At 47.4% G+C, this 18830-nt stretch overlaps 1 protein-coding gene across 1 annotated transcript; it reads right to left on the bottom strand.

The window, feature by feature from the left end:
* Positions 1-1088: 1088 nt before the first annotated feature.
* Positions 1089-3331, bottom strand: LOC123151158 (uncharacterized). The gene is made up of 2 exons (XM_044570913.1): positions 2728-3331; positions 1089-1531 (listed from the first exon to the last, which is right to left on the bottom strand). Exons 1-2 carry the CDS (start codon positions 3124-3126, stop codon positions 1427-1429), a joined length of 504 nt encoding a protein of 167 aa, XP_044426848.1. The 5' UTR covers positions 3127-3331; the 3' UTR covers positions 1089-1426.
* Between the last annotated feature and the right edge of the window lie 15499 nt (positions 3332-18830).

Here is an 18830-nt window from a genome sequence, read left to right as displayed (position 1 = left end):
CAACCTCGACCGATTCGGGGGCTAATGACGAGGACATGTATTGGGGGTAGGGTAACATGCCTGACGTAAAGGCCCTACCCATGGACACCGTATACTCTGTACTGGGCCCCTGGGCCAGATCGCCATCCAGATGTACCACAACTTGAAAATCACTCGGACGGCGACAACCACTCGGAGCACGACACTTCACTCGGCGAGCTCATTCCACTCGACCGTGTAACTCACTCGGATATGCAAAGATCAATAGTCAGCATGTAACATAAGGGGTGAGGGGGTGGCGCACTCTATATAAGCCACCCCCCACCACTAGACTAGGGGGCTCTTTTCTTCCATCTCTCTCTCTTTTTCACCATTAGTCTCAGGACTACGGGGATCTGTTCCCCTCTCATTGTAATCTCCGGATACATACTAAGATAAAACAAAGCCTCTCCGGAGCACGAGACGTAGGGTTGTTATCTCCACCGTGAGAGGCCCGAACTCGCTAAAACCACCGTGTCACCCATATGCATCTCGATAGATCATGCTTCTTTATCCTACCCCTCTTTTATTGTCAGAATCGTTACCACGACAGCACCTCCCGCCGTCCAGCCCGCCCCCGTCTATCATGCACCGCCGGCCTACGTGGACCTCGTCAGCGACGGCGACGACGCCGACGACCACTGAAGACGGCGACAACATCGAACGGGCACGGGCAGGAGCGCGCTGGCGGCGGCCATTTTTTTTCTTTTTTTATGTTTAATTATGTCAGGTTGGAATTGAAACTGAGCCGTTTTGTGGCCATGGACCCTAACTTAAGTTTTAAGTTTTTTAAACTGCGTTTATTTACATTTTTAAGTCATTTTGTTTAAGTTTTTATGTTCTTTTTAAACACGTCCAACACAGACAAGATTTGGAGTGCGGCCGCGCGGTGGGCGCTCGCACGACTCAACGGACAGAGACGGACACGGGCGAACCCATCAACGCCTCAAAGGGACAAAATCCGGCCAAAACGGACGTCCGTTTAGGGTCGTGCGGTGTAGTTGGCCTAAAAGCGTGGATTCCAGCTCCGAGTATATATCATATCATTGCAGCAGCCTTATGATTGCGAATTCGGCACCACCAACAACAATACTCACATTATAGTACACAGCAACAGCAAGATCCTCAAAACCCACCTGCAAAGATACGTACTTTGCATCATAACTGAATAATATACCACTACTACTACACCACCGAACACCAACACTGCTAGTTCAAACTTTCTCTTTGTCCCAACCCCAACACTGAGATGCGGAGGTACCAACCTTAATCTCACTAAAAACATGAGTTAAAACCGGTAATTTGCAGGCGCTCATCTTCCGGCGTTGAGCTGTCGAGCTTGAATAATCTAGCAACCATCTGATGAGACGAACTTGAGCTCTAAAATACAGGCCACACGTCGGCCGCATCAGCTGCTGACTTCGGCGATGCTGTGCAGAGACGGGCGCCACTGGCGATGCCTCGAGCCTTTCGTCGAGCTGCCCGGGTGGCCATCCCTGTCCTGCTGCTCCAACTGCAATACACACGACGGGCGGCAGCAGAATAATCAGAACATGCCAATTTGCCATGTTGTACAAGTTTAAGGATCAGAGTAATCACTAATTAGTACATGCCACTTTGCCATGATATACTAAGTTTCAAAGATCGTAATGAGTGACGATTCCCATGAGTCTTGGGGGAATAAATAGTGAATGATTCCTTGTCCACTAGTAGTTGTAGGTAGGCGCCATATTCTTCATGTATCTGGCATTGCGATTGGAGAATGTCAACCTAGGTAGCTCGCGGGATTTTGTTTGGGCGGCGGCAGGAACTTCTAGGTATCCGTCGCTGCCGTTTCCATGTGGTGTGAGCAAAGCAGGATGTGGCCTAAAGTATAGTTTAGCTCTGAGTGGGAATAATGTGCCCGTTATATGTATGAGGAGCTATCATATCGTGTTTAGAGTAGTACATTATTCGAGTCATCATTGTGTCATGATCGGCTTAATGTATGATATCTTTAGTAAATCAAAAATGGTTGGGCGGTTAGGTACTATTGTGTCATGCATAACTCATACTAACTATATGATAGTAAGGTACTATAAAATTTGGGACGGTGGCCAACTGAGCAAGAAAAATAACAAGTGCAATGGTCTATGGTCAAAGGTACCCCGAGTTAATTAACACCAAACTGCAGCATCAGCAGGTTAACTAACTAGGCAGTTACCTACTCTTATGTCACAATCAAGAAAAACCTCTTTTCATATTGGAGATTGGATAAGGACTCTAAATACTCTTGTGAACTTCACAAATTTGAAAATTAGAAGTACATAAATACAAATTTTGGAAAAAACAAACGATGGGAGCAAAATCGCCTGCCTTATTTCGTTAGATACAAACGTTTTAGAGACTTAGTGATGACATGTCTTGATCAATTGCAAATATGCACTAGTTCGAAAAAATATTGATCTCGATTAACTGCACATATGCACTAGTTCAAATTAAAAATGAGGAGGTAGTGGTAGTGATTAGTGAAGAGCTGGAATGAACCAGCGAAGAGGGGGAGACCACAGAGCAAAGAAAAAGAGTAGGTTCTTCTTGTACATGCAAAGTACTATTGGTTGATTATTGACCATTAAGGGGAAGAACATGCATGATACAGAAGCAAGGAGCTGCCATCGATGAACAGCGAAAGAAACATGGGTGTCAGTAATGAGCAAGAAGGTACTATACCTGATCGAGACCGTCGTCCATGAGGGACTGGTCGTCGCCGGCGGAGGCGGGCCCCCCGGCGGCCTGCTGCCGCTGCCGCTGCGCCCGCCTGGTCTTCTCCTCCTTCCTGGCCTGCACGGCCCTGGTGACCTCGTCGACGGCGATGAGGCGGTAGGCGTGGCCGAGCTGCAGCGTGTCCCGGGGCTTGAGCAGCTTCACCCGCGTCAGCCGCACCGCGCCGCGCCGCTGCTGCTGGCCGCCCCCCTCGGTGACGCGGAGGGTGACGAGCGCGACGTAGTGGCCCGGGTTGGCGCGCATGACCTCGGCGGCGCTGGTGGCCCAGTAGAGCCGCTCCACCCGCCCGCCGCCCGGGTGCTGCACCACCACCGTCGCCTCCTCCGCCGCCTGGCAGTTGCCCATCGGCGTCGGCGCTCCCTGCTTCTGGGCAGCCTCGTGAAAGGGGTGGGTCGATCGACGGGGGTGAAAGAATAGGAGGGCGGCGGCGGTGGAGGCGGGCAATGATGCTGCTGATTTATGGGGGCGGCGCCCGGTGGCGGTGGGTGGTCGGGTGGTACTAACGACCGAGGTGACGCTGCATGCTACCGCCTGCCCACTACTCTCGGGTCTGGACTCTGGTTGGGTGTCGCCCGCCGCTCGTCGAGCCTGCTGCTCTTGATGTTTGGCTCGAAGGGTTCGTCGTGTATCTTTTTTTTTCCAGGGAATTATGAGCTTTATTCAAATATAAACGCATTCATTGGTCAGTCAGCCAGAAGGCTACTGATCAGGAAGCTCGGAGTTTCAGTAAGCCAACTTTCAGTCACAGTCACAGTACAAGCGCGTTTTGCAAAAAGATGAGCTGAAACGTTGGCATGTTGAAATACAAAAGAAGTAAAACTAGCAGAAAGCTCACCAATGTCTTGAAGAATTGGAGCCACAACTGAACGACTGTTGCGACGAGTGTTCCAGAGGTTGATGTAACGCCTCAAGACCGGAGCTTCAGTTGCCTTTCAGGGTTTCCGGGTTTCGTCGTGTGCTTTGTTTGGTCCGCTGCATTTCATCTTTGCATCATGTGCATTGCATCATGTCATCATGCAACCCGTTTTAAAACTCAACTAAACAAATGGTATGGATCTTTGATCCATTTAAATCGAGGGAATTCACATGGTGATTCTCTTTAAAACATATTCTTTCGATATTTAGAGAGCTATAGTAAATATTTCCATTCTTGGGGATCACCGTAACACACTTGCAACTTAGTTCCACGCCTCTTATGCTTCAAGTTGCACCTCCAAACTTTGCCCATTATTTTTTTTCATCGCTTTTCCGGAGCTCCACCAAAAATCCAAACATTTTTGGATACTCCTAAAAACCTGTCCTAGTTCAACCTTTTGAATTAAATTCAAAAGGATTTGAATTTAAATCTTCCTATCATGGCCTTTTTTATTTTCTCGGAACAAGCATATTTTGCGAGTCCAGGAAAATTATCCGCGTGCCCAAATTCTTTTCCTAACCCTCTCTTTCTTTACTTCTCTTTAATGTTTTCCTGTTAAAGAAAAATTAAGAGGGGGTAGAGTAGCCCAGTGCAGCAGGCCACTTGGGCCTCCTTCATGAGCAGCCTCCAAGGCCCATTTGCTCCCACGCCGGCCCATTAGCTCAACCGGGCCCAGCCATCCCCGCAGCCACCTAGGCCCAGCCGCACCTAACCTCTAACCCTAGCCGCCAGGGAGCCGACCTCCTCCTCTCGATCTCTCCCTCGTGCTTCCCCTCAGCGTCGTCATCTCTCTCGATCCCCCTCGTCCTCCTCCCGACCGCTCCGCCAGGGGAAGCCGTGGCTCGACCCCAATCCTCCTCCACCCCACGCCGGAGTCCCACCTCGCCGGAGCACATGACCTCCTCTGCCGCCGCGCCATGGATGGCTGCAGCTCAAGCCGCGTCCTCGCCGGGCCTCTCGCGCGCCCGAGCTCCATCACGCGTGCCCGCCTCCTCGTCCTCATGGCCGAAGCAGCCGAACAGGAGGCCTTGTGCCTGAGCCTCCTCGCTCTCCTCATCGACCCAGGGAGAGGAGCTCCTCCCGAAACCCTTTCTCGTCATCGCCGTTCGACGCCGTCGGAGCAACCCGCCGCCTTGGACGCCCGACCTCGCTGCTGTCCTGGAGCTCGTCCGCCTCCCCATACCGCCGCCCTGGCCTCGGATCCGGCGGGATCTCGTCCGGTCGTCCCCGCCGCCAAGTCCATCGCCGGAGCCGTCGTCCTCTGCCACACCATCGCCGCCTGTTCTGCCCGTCCCTGCATCGGACCCCGACGAGCTGGCTGCCCCGTTGGCCTTGCTGCCTTTGTCGTGGCCAGGTCAACACAGACACCCGGAGTCCATCTTTGGTTGCACGCCAAGTACCACGGCATACGGCGCCCGAACGACCACCGAACCGGAAACGCCAAGTATCCCTACGCGTGAAGACGCCATGTCCGTTTCGGGATTCATCAAGTACCGCTACCGATATGGCTCGAACGTCTACGAAACGTGTACCACTACCGTCGACCCCGAAGCCCTCGGATTCGTCAAGTCCGGAGGTGCAAGTACCTCTTCGAACGAACATCAACGACTACTTCCACTACCGCTGTCGCGAGAACGCCTACTTCCCTCTACGAACTTGATCCGTCCCGTTTGCACGCTCCGAAGGTATAACCCCGAGACGACGCCCGTGGACCGAATGCTTGTGTTGTATGAGATGCATGGTTGGTTGTTGTTTTCGCTCGTGAACCTTAGTTGTTCCTCCTTGTTGCCATGCCGTCGACACGTGGGAACCCGGTAACTGGGAGCACCCCACCGTTCTTCTCATGACACGCTCCCGTCATTTTCTTTGCACTGATGTCTCAATTGAGTTTCCGGAAACGGAACGTTGCCGTGGCACCGTTTCCGTTATCGTCGCTGTGGCACCCTTTCTTTCCGCCACGATGACAAATGCCTCATATCTTTTCATGTCAACATTTTCTTGAAATTGCATAAACTTGTTTATGTCATCCGCATCATGATAAAAACAATTAAAATGTTAAATTGTTGTTGCACCAAATTGATAAATGCATATGGGGATTTACCGGATTCGTTATTTGTTATGTCCAACCCCATTTAAATTGTTTAGATAGTATAGTTTTGTTATGCTTCACCTCTTGCCATGCTAACCAACATTTAAATTTGTTGAGTACCTAACCGGGAGAGAACTAAATAATTAATGCGGTGTTTCGTCAATATACAACTTGTTGCATATTGAGCTCCACTTAATTTGTAGGGTTGCTTGTGCTCTTTGCCTTACCATGCCTCTTTAACCCGGACATGCATCATACTTGGTTGTGCATCATGCCATGTTTATGTGTTGGTTGTTTACTTTGTTGTGTGCTTCTTTTCCGGTGTTGCTTCTTCGGGTTGGTTCCGGTAACGTCGTGTTTGTGAGGACCCATTTGTCTACGTCCGTTTGTCTTCTTCATGGAATTGTTCTTCTTCCTTGCGGGATTTCAGGCAAGATGATCATACCCTCGAAATCACTTCTATCTTTGCTTGCTTAGTTGCTCGCTCTTTTGCTATGCCTATGCTGCGGTACCTACCACTTGCTTATCATGCCACCCATATTGTTGAACCAAGCCTCTAACCCACCTTGTCCTAGCAAACCGTTGATTGGCTATGTTACCGCTTTGCTCAGCCCCTCTTATAGCGTTGTTAGTTGCAGGTGAAGATTGAAGTTTGTTCCTTGTTGGAACATGGAGATGTTGTTCCTTGTTGGAACATGTTTACTTGTTGGGATATCACTATATATCTTATTTAATTAATGCATCTATATACTTGGTAAAGGGTGGAAGGCTCGGCCTTATGCCTGGTGTTTTGTTCCACTCTTGCCACCCTAGTTTCCGTCATATCGGTGTTATGTTCCTGGATTTTGCGTCCCTTACGCGGTTGGGCTATAATAGGAACCCCTTGACAGTTCGCCTTAAGTAAAGCTCTTTCAGCAATGCCCAACATTGGTTTTACCATTCGCCACCTAGCCTCTTTTTCCCTTGGGTTAGGCCAGCCCAAGGGTCATCTTATTTTAACCCCCCCGGGCCAGTGCTTGTCTAAGTGTTGGTCCGAACTGAGTAGACTGCGGGGCCACCTCGGGGTAACTTGAGGGCTGGTTTTACTCGTAGGATGTCTCATCCGGTGTTGCCCTGAGAACGAGATATGTGCAGCTCCCATCAGGATGTCGGCGCATCGGGCGGTGTTGCTGGTTTAGTTTTACCCTGTCGAAATGTCTTGTTGTACCGGGATACCGAGTCTGATCGGAATGTCTCGGGAGGAGGTCTATTCCTTCGTTGACCGTGAGAGCTTGTGATGGGCTAAGTTGGGACACCCCTACAGGGATTTGAATTTTCGAAAGCCGTGCCCGCGGTTATGGGCAGATGGGAATTTGTTAATGTTCGGTTGTAGATAACTTGAACCTTAACTTAATTAAAATGAATCAACCGCGTATGTTACCGTGATGGTCTCTTTCTAGCGGGATCCGGGAAGTGAACACAGTTGTTGGAGTTACGCTTGACGTAGGTTGTTATAGGATCACTTCTTGATCATACTTTTATCGATCGTGCTTTGCCTTCTCTTCTTGCTCTCATTTGCGTATGTTAGCCACCATATATGCTAGTCGCTTGCTGCAGCTCCACCTTATACCTTTACCTTACCCATAAGCTTAAATAGTCTTGATCGCGAGGGTGCGAGATTGCTGAGTCCCCGTGGCTCACAGATACTTCCAAAACCAGCTTGCAGGTGCCGACGAGTCCGTGCAGATGACGCAACCAAGCTCAGGAGGAGCTCGATGAAGATCTTGTCCTTTATGTTGTTTCATTTTAGTTGATCAGTAGTGGAGCCCAGTTGGGGTCGATCGGGGACCTTTGTCGCATTTGGGGTTCTTCTTTTATTTTGGTTCCGTAGTCGGACCTTGATTGTATCTGGATGTTGTAATGCTTTATTCGTGTAATTGTGTGAAGTGGCGATTGTAAGCCCACTATGTATCTCTGTCCTTTATATATTACATGGGTTGTGTGAAGATTACCTCACTTGCGACATTGCTTTCAATGCGGTTATGCCTCTAAGTCGTGCTTCGACATGTGGGAGATATAGCCGCATCGAGGGCGTTATAAGTTGGTAATCAGAGCCTTCCCCGACCTTAGGAGCCCCATTGCTTGATCGTTACTAGCGGCCGAGTTGTGTCTAGAAAAATGTTTTGAGTCTTTTAGGAATTATATATCGGAGAGATTAGGAATTCTTTTTACTTCCCAGTCTCCTCATCGCTCTGGTAAGGCATCCTGGCGTAGAGTTTTGACTCTTCTCTTCTCAAATTTCACTAAAATTTTTTAGGATCACGCGGGTATCTTGGAATCGTTCCGATGGTTTTATGATGAGAACATTGTCTTGGTGCCTCCTGTCAGGGGTTTAGTGGAAGTGTCCCGGGGAGTTGAGCTCTGAGGTGTTGTCATCATAATTTTATCGTTGCAGTTCTGGAATACCTGAGTTTAGTACACCGACATCGAAAATCTCTTTTATGCAGGTCGTTGGTGAGATAACCTTGACGCCACCCAGTACTGGGGCGGGAGTTCAGGAGTATCGCCATAACTCGTATAACGAATGCTTTTCGAAGGTTGAGGTAGATGATTTCCGAAGGTTTCTTGGTTATGTGTTGAAGGATGGATACATCTGGATGTAGGATTTGCTAGTTTGGGTGAGATATTATGCTTTCCCTGTATCCCCAACACCTGATTCCATAACCGGAAAGGTTCGGGAGTTCCATAAGTGGGAATTCAAGTAGCTCCTAGGATATCTTTCCGATAGATGTATGATATAAAATTGGGGTTCGACGTCTAGTGGTCCGCCTATTCTCGGTCGGTTTTACAGTGGTCTCGTTGTGTCTTAAAGAGTCCTTGGCTATGCCGACTCGGGGACGCTTCGTATGTCATGTGCACTGCCTTGTACATGATGGTGCTGTACGGTCGAGCCCGTGTAGGCCCCACCACGAAAATTTCGGACGAAATCTCTATCATATGTTTGTTCCGGCTTATTCTGCAAGCCAATCCCTTTGTTTTTGTTTTGAGTTGTGGTATTCGAGTTGCTTCGAAGTAAAATGTTGATTCCATACCTTCCCCAAATGGTGTTCTCATATTCCTATGTGAATACTAATCCTTCTCAATCATCGAGTTTCTCATTTCAATTTCTTTTCAACCGGTGTCTCTCTCCGCAAGTGGATCCGATCATTTCAACATCTGCAAGATCAAGTATCAGTTCTTCTCAATGTTGTTTGTTTCATCCATCTCCAAGTTGCCTTTGTTTTTCCCGCCCTCCCTCCCTTGTTTTTTCTTCAAGGACTCAGATTTCTTAATCGAGTATCCATCTTATTGATGTGAAGCCTCTCCATTCTTTTCCTTCAATGTTTTTACCCGGTGTTTCTCATGAAGACGCTCTACTCGTTCGTCATTCTTCATTCTTTTCATCTCCGGTGGTTTCAAGTCAAGCTTTGTTGATCATATCCTTTCCTCGTTTCAATGCTTTCTCATGCCGGTGCAATTCTTAATCATTCACTTCCCGCTATTCAATTGTTCTGGAGTGCTCAAGATATTTCAAAGATTCATGTTACCACTCTGCTTTCATTCAAACTCTTTTGAGGATGTTATATCATTTAAGCCTTCTAATTCAACCGGTGCAATCTCTCTTTTCAAGTAATCGTTCAGCGGTGTATCTTTTGAGTGGGCCCTAACCCACAGGTCTTTTCCCAGGATCTTACCTGACTCTTCTTATTTTCCCGGAGCTATCCTAAATTCATTTCAAGTTTGACGTAAGAATGTTTTATCATCAGTCAAATGTCATTCTCCAAGATCTTCCAAATTCTTTTCACCGTTAGCTCAACCTTTCTATTCGTCATCCCGGAGTATCTCAACAAGTCTTGGTGGTGTTTCTCGTCGTCATTCTCAGATTTTGAGGACTGAAGAAGATTTTCCTCTCAATCTTGCTCCATTCTCTTCAAGATTCGTGACTCTAGCTTGTTGCCATTCTCTCATAATTGTTCGATTGTGAAAATTCTTTCCAACTATCCGGAGTAATTCAGAGTATTTTCAGTTTGTTTCTCCGGAGCCCATCATCTAAGATTTATTCATTCTAGCTTTCAGCTCTCACACTCTAAATCATACCAGTGTCTAAATCAAGGATTCTCTAATCAGCTCGTAATCTCTTCGTTCTCTTGGATTTAATTCTCTCAAGCATCTTTGTTTAATTGCTAATCCTTCCCGGTGTTTCTTCATGTTTTAATCGTTCTTTTTCAATTCTGACGGTGGTTCGCTTAAGATTCTTCTTCCTTCATTTATCTTATCAATTTATTGGTTGTTTCAATTCTACCGGTGGTTCGTTGAAGACCTTCTCAAGTTTGACGCAATATCTATCTTAATCCTTTCTACGAGGATAAGTAATATGTCGAATCTGTTGATTGTCATCAATTTAAATTGGTGAAGGATACGCATAACGTAATCCTTATTCTCGTTCTTCCAAGTGATTAATTCCTTATTCCGGAGGCTCATCAAATTCTTGACTTTCTTTTGTTCATCTTGTCTTTCCCGGAGTTCCAAGCGCTAATTGTCACGGAGATCCATCTAAATCGGTACAAGGATTCACTTTGTGTTTTCAACTTCTCTTTACTTCCGTTTGATCATTCTTTTGTTTAACGGAGTTCTTCATGGAGGTTCTACATGATGGTTCATCAAGGATTTATTTTCCTTCTCGAAGTTTTCATCGAGATTCTTTTAAGGAGCTCAAGCAGTCTTCTTCTTGTAATCCGGGGTGCAATTCTTCGTTCCTATCAATAGAGGCGGTATTATGTCATTCTTGATAATTTGAGTTCATGTTCCATGCTTCACATGTTGTTAAGAATGAGATATTTTAAATCCATCAATTTCGTCATTTGGAGTTATCTGGAGTTATATTTCACCTAAAGCTTTTCCTAAGGATTAATGCTATTAATGGTGATAATATATGATCCAAGTTCTTCATCTACCCTTCCCGGTGAAATTAGTTTCTCGTCTCCTTTGTTGATAGCAATCCAATCCATTATTTTTCGTCAGTGGCAAAATTCCACCTCATAATTTTGAGATGTGTTCCATAAGACCATATCAATCTTATTCTTTTCGTTTTGATTTTCCAAAAACTCCGTTCAACCCTTCTCCTAAAGATGCCTTTTCAGGCTCTTTTGTAGCAGAAGTTGGCATTGTCTTCTACATTCGTTTGTCTCAATTATGTTTACTCTACTTTTTCGTTCCGGAGGCATTGTGATATTGCTCTCTGCAACCCATCTTCTTGTTTTGTCAGATCGTGTTCTTTTCGTCCTTATCCTTTTTTAACCGGAGTGGTTTCAATATACATCTTTCCCTTCAACCTCAAGGTTTTTTCGCAATATTCTTTGTCCCTCTTTTCTAACGGAGTGTTTTCAACTTCGTTCACCTTCGTTGTGTTCTTTTCTCAAATTTGTTCAACCTCGCAAGGTTCTTTGGTTTCACTCGTTTGTTGCAAGAAGCAACTTAGTTTTACCGTTTCTCTTCCTTTTCTGTTTTCCCTCCGGTGCCATTCTAGATCTCGGGACGAGATCCTCTCGTAGTGGTGGAGTGTTGTAACGCCCCAAGACCGGAGCTTCAGTTGCCTTCCAGGGTTTTCGGGTTTCGTCGTGTGTTTTGTTTGATCCGCTGCATTTCATCTTTGCATCATGTGCATTGCATCATGTCATCATGCAACCCGTTTTAAAACTCAACTAAACAAATGGTATGGATCTTTGATCCATTTAAATCGAGGGAATTCACATGGTGATTCTCTTTAAAACATATCCTCTCGATATTTAGAGAGCTATAGTAAATATTTCCATTCTTGGGGATCACCATAACACACTTGCAACTTAGTTCCACGCCTCTTATGCTTCAAGTTGCACCTCCAAACTTTGCCCATTATTTTTTTTCATCGCTTTTCCGGAGCTCCACCAAAAATCCGAACATTTTTGGATACTCCTAAAAACCTGTCTAGTTCAACCTTTTGAATTAAATTCAAATGGATTTGAATTTAAATCTTCCTATCATGGCCTTTTCTATTTTCTCGGAACAAGCATATTTTGCGAGTCCAGGAAAATTATCCGCGTGCCCAAATTCTTTTCCTAACCCTCTCTTTCTTTACTTCTCTTTAATGTTTTCCTGTTAAAGGAAAATTAAGAGGGGGATAGAGTAGCCCAGCGCAGCAGGCCACTTGGGCCTCCTTCATGAGCAGCCTCCAAGGCCCATTTGCTCCCACGCCGGCCCATTAGCTCAACCGGGCCCAGCCATCCCCGCGGCCACCTAGGCCCAGCCGCACCTAACCTCTAACCCTAGCCGCCAGGGAGCCGACCTCCTCCTCTCGATCTCTACCTCGTGCTTCCCCTCAGCGCTGTCATCTCTCTCGATCCCCCTCGTCCTCCTCCCGAACGCTTCGCCAGGGGAAGCCGCGGCTCGACCCCAATCCTCCTCCACCCCATGCCGGAGTCCCACCTCACCGGAGCACAGGACCTCCTCTGCCGCCGCGCCATGGATGGCTGCAGCTTAAGCCGCGTCCTCGCCGGGCCTCTCGCGCGCCCGAGTTCCATCACGCGTGCCCGCCTCCTCATCCTCGTGGCCGAAGCAGCCGAACAGGAGGCCTTGTGCCTGAGCCTCCTTGCTCTCCTCATCAACCCAGGGAGAGGAGCTCCTCCCGAAACCCTTTCTCATCATCGCCGTTCGACGCGGTCGGAGCAACCAGCCGGCTTGGACGCCCGACCTCGCTGCCATCCTGGAGCTCGTCCGCCTCCCCATACCGCCGCCCTGGCCTCGGATCCGGCGGGATCTCGTTCGGTCGTCCCCGCCGCCAAGTCCATCGCCGGAGCCGCCGTCCTCTGCCACATCATCGCCGCTTGTTCTGCCCGTCCCTGCACCGGACCCCGACGAGCTGGCTGCCCCGTTGGCCTTGCTGCCTTTGTCGTGGCCAGGTCAACACAGACACCCGGAGTCCATCTTTGGTTGCACGCCAAGTAACACGGCATACGGCGCCCGAACGACCACCGAACCGGAAACGCCAAGTATCCCTACGCGTGAAGACGCCAAGTCCGTTTCAGGATTCGTCAAGTACCGCTACCGATATGGCTCGAACGTCTACGAAACGTGTACCACTACCGTCGACCCCGAAGCCCTCGGATTCGTCAAATCCGTAGGTGCAAGTACCTCTTCGAACGAACGTGAACGACTACTTCCACTACCGCCGTCGCGAGAACGCCTACTTCCCTCTACAAACTTGATCCGTCCCGTTTGCACGCTCCGAAGGTATAACCCCGAGACGACGCCCGTGGACCGAATGCTTGTGTTGTATGAGATGCATGGTTGGTTGTTGTTTTCGCTCGTGAACCTTAGTTGTTCCTCCTCGTTGCCATGCCGTCGACACGTGGGAACTCGGTAACTGGGAGCACCCCACCGTTCTTCGCATGACACGCTCCCGTCATTTTCTTTGCACCGATGTCTCAATCGAGTTTCTGGAAACGGAACGTTGCCGTGGCACCGTTTCCGTTATCGTCGTTGTGGCACCCTTTCTTTCCGCCACGATGACAAATGCCTCGTATCTTTTCATGTCAACATTTTCTTGAAATTGCATAAACTTGTTTATGTCATCCGCATCATGATAAAAACAATTAAAATGTTAAATTGTTGTTGCACCAAATTGATAAATGCATATGGGGATTTACCGGATTCTTATTTGTTATGTCCAACCCCATTTAAATTGTTTAGATAGTATAGTTTTGTTATGCTTCACCTCTTGCCATGCTAACCAACATTTAAATTTGTTGAGTACCTAACCGGGAGAGAACTAAATAATTAATGCGGTGTTTCGTCAATATACAACTTGTTGCATATTGAGCTCCACTTAATTTGTAGGGTTGCTTGTGCTCTTTGCCTTACCATGCCTCTTTAACCCGGACATGCATCATACTTGGTTGTGCATCATGCCATGTTTATGTGTTGGTTGTTTACTTTGTTGTGTGCTTCTTTTCCGGTGTTGCTTCTTCGGGTTGGTTCCAGTAACGTCGTGTTTGTGAGGACCCGTTTGTCTACGTCTGTTTGTCTTCTTCATGGAATCGTTCTTCTTCCTTGCGGGATTTCAGGCAAGATGATCATACCCTCGAAATCACTTCTATCTTTGCTTGCTTAGTTGCTCGCTCTTTTGCTATGCCTATGCTGCGGTACCTACCACTTGCTTATCATGCCACCCATATTGTTGAACCAAGCCTCTAACCCACCTTATCCTAGCAAACCGTTGATTGGCTATGTTACCGCTTTGCTCAGCCCCTCTTATAGCGTTGTTAGTTGCAGGTGAAGATTGAAGTTTGTTCCTTGTTGGAACATGGAGACGTTGTTCCTTGTTGGAACATGTTTAGTTGTTGGGATATCACTATATATCTTATTTAATTAATACATCTATATACTTGGTAAAGGGTGGAAGGCTCGGCCTTATGCCTGGTGTTTTGTTCCACTCTTGCCACCCTAGTTTCCGTCATATCGGTGTTATGTTCCCGGATTTTGCGTCCCTTACGCGGTTGGGCTATAATGGGAACCCCTTGACAGTTCGCCTTAAGTAAAGCTCTTCCAGCAATGCCCAACATTGGTTTTACCATTCGCCACCTAGCCTCTTTTTCCCTTGGGTTAGGCCAGCCCAAGGGTCATCTTATTTTAACCCCCCGGGCCAGTGCTTGTCTAAGTGTTGGTCCGAACTGAGTAGACTGCGGGGCCACTTCAGGGTAACTTGAGGGCTGGTTTTACTCGTAGGATGTCTCATCCGGTGTTGCCCTGAGAACGAGATATGTGCAGCTCCTATCGGGATTGTCGGCGCATCGGGCGGTGTTGCTGGTTTAGTTTTACCCTGTCGAAATGTCTTGTTGTACCGGGATACCGAGTCTGATCGGAATGTCTCGGGAGGAGGTCTATTCCTTCGTTGACCGTGAGAGCTTGTGATGGGCTAAGTTGGGACACCCCTGCAGGGATTTGAACTTTCGAAAGCCGTGCCCGCGGTTATGGGCAGATGGGAATTTGTTAATGTCCGATTGTAGATAACTTGAATCTTAACTTAATTAAAATGAATCAACCGCGTGTGTAACCGTGATGGTCTCTTTCCGGCGGGATCCGGGAAGTGAACACGGTTGTTGGAGTTACGCTTGACGTAGGTTGTTATAGGATCACTTCTTGATCATACTTTTATCGATCATGCTTTGCCTTCTCTTCTCGCTCTCATTTGCGTATGTTAGCCACCATATATGCTAGTCGCTTGCTGCAGCTCCACCTCATACCTTTACCTTACCCATAAGCTTAAATAGTCTTGATCGTGAGTGTGCGAGATTGCTGAGTCCCCGTGGCTCACAGATACTTCCAAAACCAGCTTGCAGGTGCCGACGAGTCCGTGCAGATGACGCAACCAAGCTCAGGAGGAGCTCGATGAAGATCTTGTCTTTTATGTTGTTTCGTTCTAGTTGATCAGTAGTGGAGCCCAGTTGGGGTCGATCGGGACCTTTGTCGCATTTGGGGTTCTTCTTTTATTTTGGTTCCATAGTCGGACCTTGATTGTATCTGGATGTTGTAATGCTTTATTCATGTAATTGTGTGAAGTGGCGATTGTAAGCCAACTATGTATCTCTGTCCTTTATATATTACATGGGTTGTGTGAAGATTATCTCACTTGCGACATTGCTTTCAATGCGGTTATGCCTCTAAGTCGTGCTTCGACACGTGGGAGATATAGCCGCATCGAGGGCATTATAGTTGACCACCTCGAGACTATCAGTCTCCAGCACCACGTGCGTAAATCCTCTGAGATTTGCGAAGATAACTCCATCTCTTGCAGCTAGGGTTTCAGTGATCAGGGGGTCAGTCACTCCATGGTGGGGTTTACACCAAGCACCCAAAAAGGCCGTAGATGAACGTGCAATACCTCCAGCTCCGCTTTTTCCTTCCTCACGTATAGTCGCCGCATCAGTATTTATCTTGATCTGGGGTAGCTTCGGGGGGCGCCAACCATGTTCTGGCAGCATGATCACATGCTGTGAAGGAATATACAGCAATGCCAACGCCTCTCGGGTGAGTCTAACTGAATTTATTGGGTCTAGTTTGTCGACCCGAGAGTACTACTAACGACCGAGGTGACGCTGCATGGTACCGCCTATTGGAATTTTGCTAGTGGGCCTTTGGCCAAAACCCAACAAAATTTTTGAAATTCTTTTGGCCCATTCATGCATACATGTTAGTGGAGTGAGTGAGGCTAAAGTTTAGTCCCACCATGGAAGTTGAGTTAGAGTTGCACCTCTTTATAAGGTGAGCTCTTCTACCACTTGTATGGGCATGAGAAGAGGAGACCTACACGCGCGCTCCTCCTCGCTCGCCACGCCACGCCTCGTCACGATGCACCGTGCCGCGTGTTGGCGGATTGAGTCGAGCCGAGGACAGAGCTATGCATGTTGTCTATATTTTTGCTACTCGAAAAAATTAATGAGTAATTAATTAATAATTAACAGACGCATTAATTACTGAACCATTTTCAATTCTTTTGAATCGCGACCCGCACTATATAGTCAGGCAGACGTCTACCCTAGCCGCAGCCGCTTTGTATGGTTTCGCATCATCGTTCCAGATCATTGCGCCGTCAAGCAAGTCTTCTCCATCCCTCCTTTCGGCGTGCACCGGGAGAAGAAAAGCAGGCCTCCGGAACCCCGCCTCTCGTGATCCTGTACGGGAGAGGGGCGATCCGATTTTTGGGGAGCGCACTCGCGCGACTACTGGCATCGACGACTTCACCAACGACGATTTCTTCCCCGACCTCGGCAACCCCATCCTCAACGACATGGGCAACAACGTCAACACCGGCGGTGCTGCACCCGCTGCACCGTATGTGATTCTATCCTTCCTGTTCGAGATCGTGGTATAATTCTGTAACGACCCGACCTCAAACGGTCGAATCTCTATGCATAAGTGTCATCCCTGGATCGGTAATGCTGACACACACAGTACTTTGAAGGATTCATAACAAAGTAGCAATCACACACTTATTACATCGATAGTCTCAAGAGAGAGCTTAATACAATAATATGGCTTAAGGCCATCTAAATACTATAACAGCGGAAGGCTTGGAAGATAAAGTGAGTCCATCAACTCCAACGGCATAGCTAGAGCACGACAACGACCTAGTGCACTTTACTCTTCGTCTGAAAAGTCTGCAGCATGATATGAGGCAGCCTGAAACGGGTCAGCACATGGAATATGCTGGCAAGATAACACAGTAGAGCAATGAACAAGTAAAGACTATCACTACATGCATATGAGACTGGTGGAGGCTCTATGGTTATAATGTTTTTGCAAAAAGCCATTTTTTTCCTACAAAAAAGGAATATATTTATTTAACTATCATGGTAGTTGTTAAACATTGAGAAGGTTCCTCCAACTCAATCCCAATTAAATAGTATTAATAACCCAACATATTAATTTAGAGTGATGAGATCAACATGAAAATCCAAGAACCAGATACTCAAGATGTCCATAACGAGGGACACGGCTAACCATGATTAGTTTGTACACTCTGCAGAGGTTTGCGCACTTTTTTCCCACAAGACTCGATCTCCTCCGTTGGATTTCTCGCACTACATGATGTTTGAGAAACGGATGAACGAGACGCAGTCTTTCAGAAACATTTACTCTTTACTCTAGGTGGACAGTTACACCTACTTTCCCCTACATCTGCTAGCCCACCACTGAAAGAGGTCATGCAACATAGTCAACTATGATAGAGCCCATAATAGCTTGTGTCTGCACACGGAAGTTTCTAGCATGAATAATCTTATGATCCCTTTGAGCTTGGGTGGCGAACCATAGGATGATCTCACAGGTACTCCGGGATATCCTAGAACAACACTGGATTCTCCAGGTGCCCGCAACCAATCCATCCAGATGTGTATTTAAGTAGCCACCTTAAGTAAACCATTAATTAAGAATCTCACATCTGTCATGGATACACTCAAAACCAATCCACGTCTACGAGCATAGCATGGCAATATAAGCATAACGTACAAGTAACTCCCAAGGGTTTGGTAATAAAAGGGCAATAGGTTCTACCTCATCATCTACTTCCCAAACCCACATGTTAAGAGATCCTACTCAATGTTTGAGGGTTGCAACTAATGCATAAAAACTGGGTAATAGAGGGGTATGATCAACGTGTTACTTGCATTGCTGATGATCCGCAAAACCTAGTGACTCGTAGTAGCACGTTGTGCACTATGGAAATTTTATCGCAAACAAACAATAGCATACATTAGCACTCAAGCAAAGATGCAAGTGTAAAACTTCAAATAATAAGATCAAATCTGAAAGTTCAACTTAAGAGATTCAATCTGCAAAAAGAATCAATCGAATCGGAACTACGGAACTGAAACTACGGTTAAAAGAACTTCAAGTACAAATCTGCTTTCAACCAAATTTTAATTTGTCAAAAACCTTATTCAAGTTGATTTAACAGAAAGTGGGGTTTGAGACGAAGATTTTGGCGTTGGTTTCACTGGATTTGGACAAACGTTTAAGAAACGGCGAGGGTTTAAAGATCAGGGGCTAATCTGCGATAAAAATAATCGCGGATAGGTCCCTAGCTGAAAATAAAATAAAATAAAAATAAAAGACTAACGAACGAACGTTCGCTATCTGAACCTAACCGGCGAACAACGTTCATTAAAACGAACGAACGGACAAACATCCGCTAAGTAAATAAATCGACGAAAAACCAATCTAAGAAAATAAACCGGCAAACTAAAAAACCGGGGTTAACAAAAAAAATGACCGGTCAAAACGAGGTCAACGGCGGCGGCTCCGGCGAGATCCGCGGCGGCGGCGCGAGTCCGGCGAGGCGGGCGACGGCGCGGCACGGGGCAGCATGCGGCGCGGCGGCTTGCGGCGGCGCAGCACGGGGCGGCGTGCGGCGCGGTGGCGGGGCTGCGGCGGCGTGGGCGAGGGCAGGCGGCGGCGCAGGCGGCTTGGGGCTTCAAAGGGGCCCGGGTGGAG

Source organism: Triticum aestivum, chromosome 7A (assembly GCF_018294505.1).
Source record: "Triticum aestivum cultivar Chinese Spring chromosome 7A, IWGSC CS RefSeq v2.1, whole genome shotgun sequence".
NCBI classification, from domain to species: Eukaryota; Viridiplantae; Streptophyta; class Magnoliopsida; order Poales; family Poaceae; genus Triticum; species Triticum aestivum.
Note: the sequence above shows the minus strand (reverse complement) of the source record. Positions and strands in the feature narration are given on the sequence as shown.

What these genes read in the sequence shown, in the direction of transcription:
- LOC123151158 (XM_044570913.1), bottom strand. Translation starts at nt 3,126, where the DNA reads ATGGGCAACTGCCAGGCGGCGGAGGAGGCGACGGTGGTGGTGCAGCAC. An exon ending in TGGACGACGGTCTCGATCAG is followed by an intron (nt 1,532 to 2,727) that starts GTATAGTACCTT and finishes TGTGTATTGCAG; the next exon opens with TTGGAGCAGCAGGACAGGGA.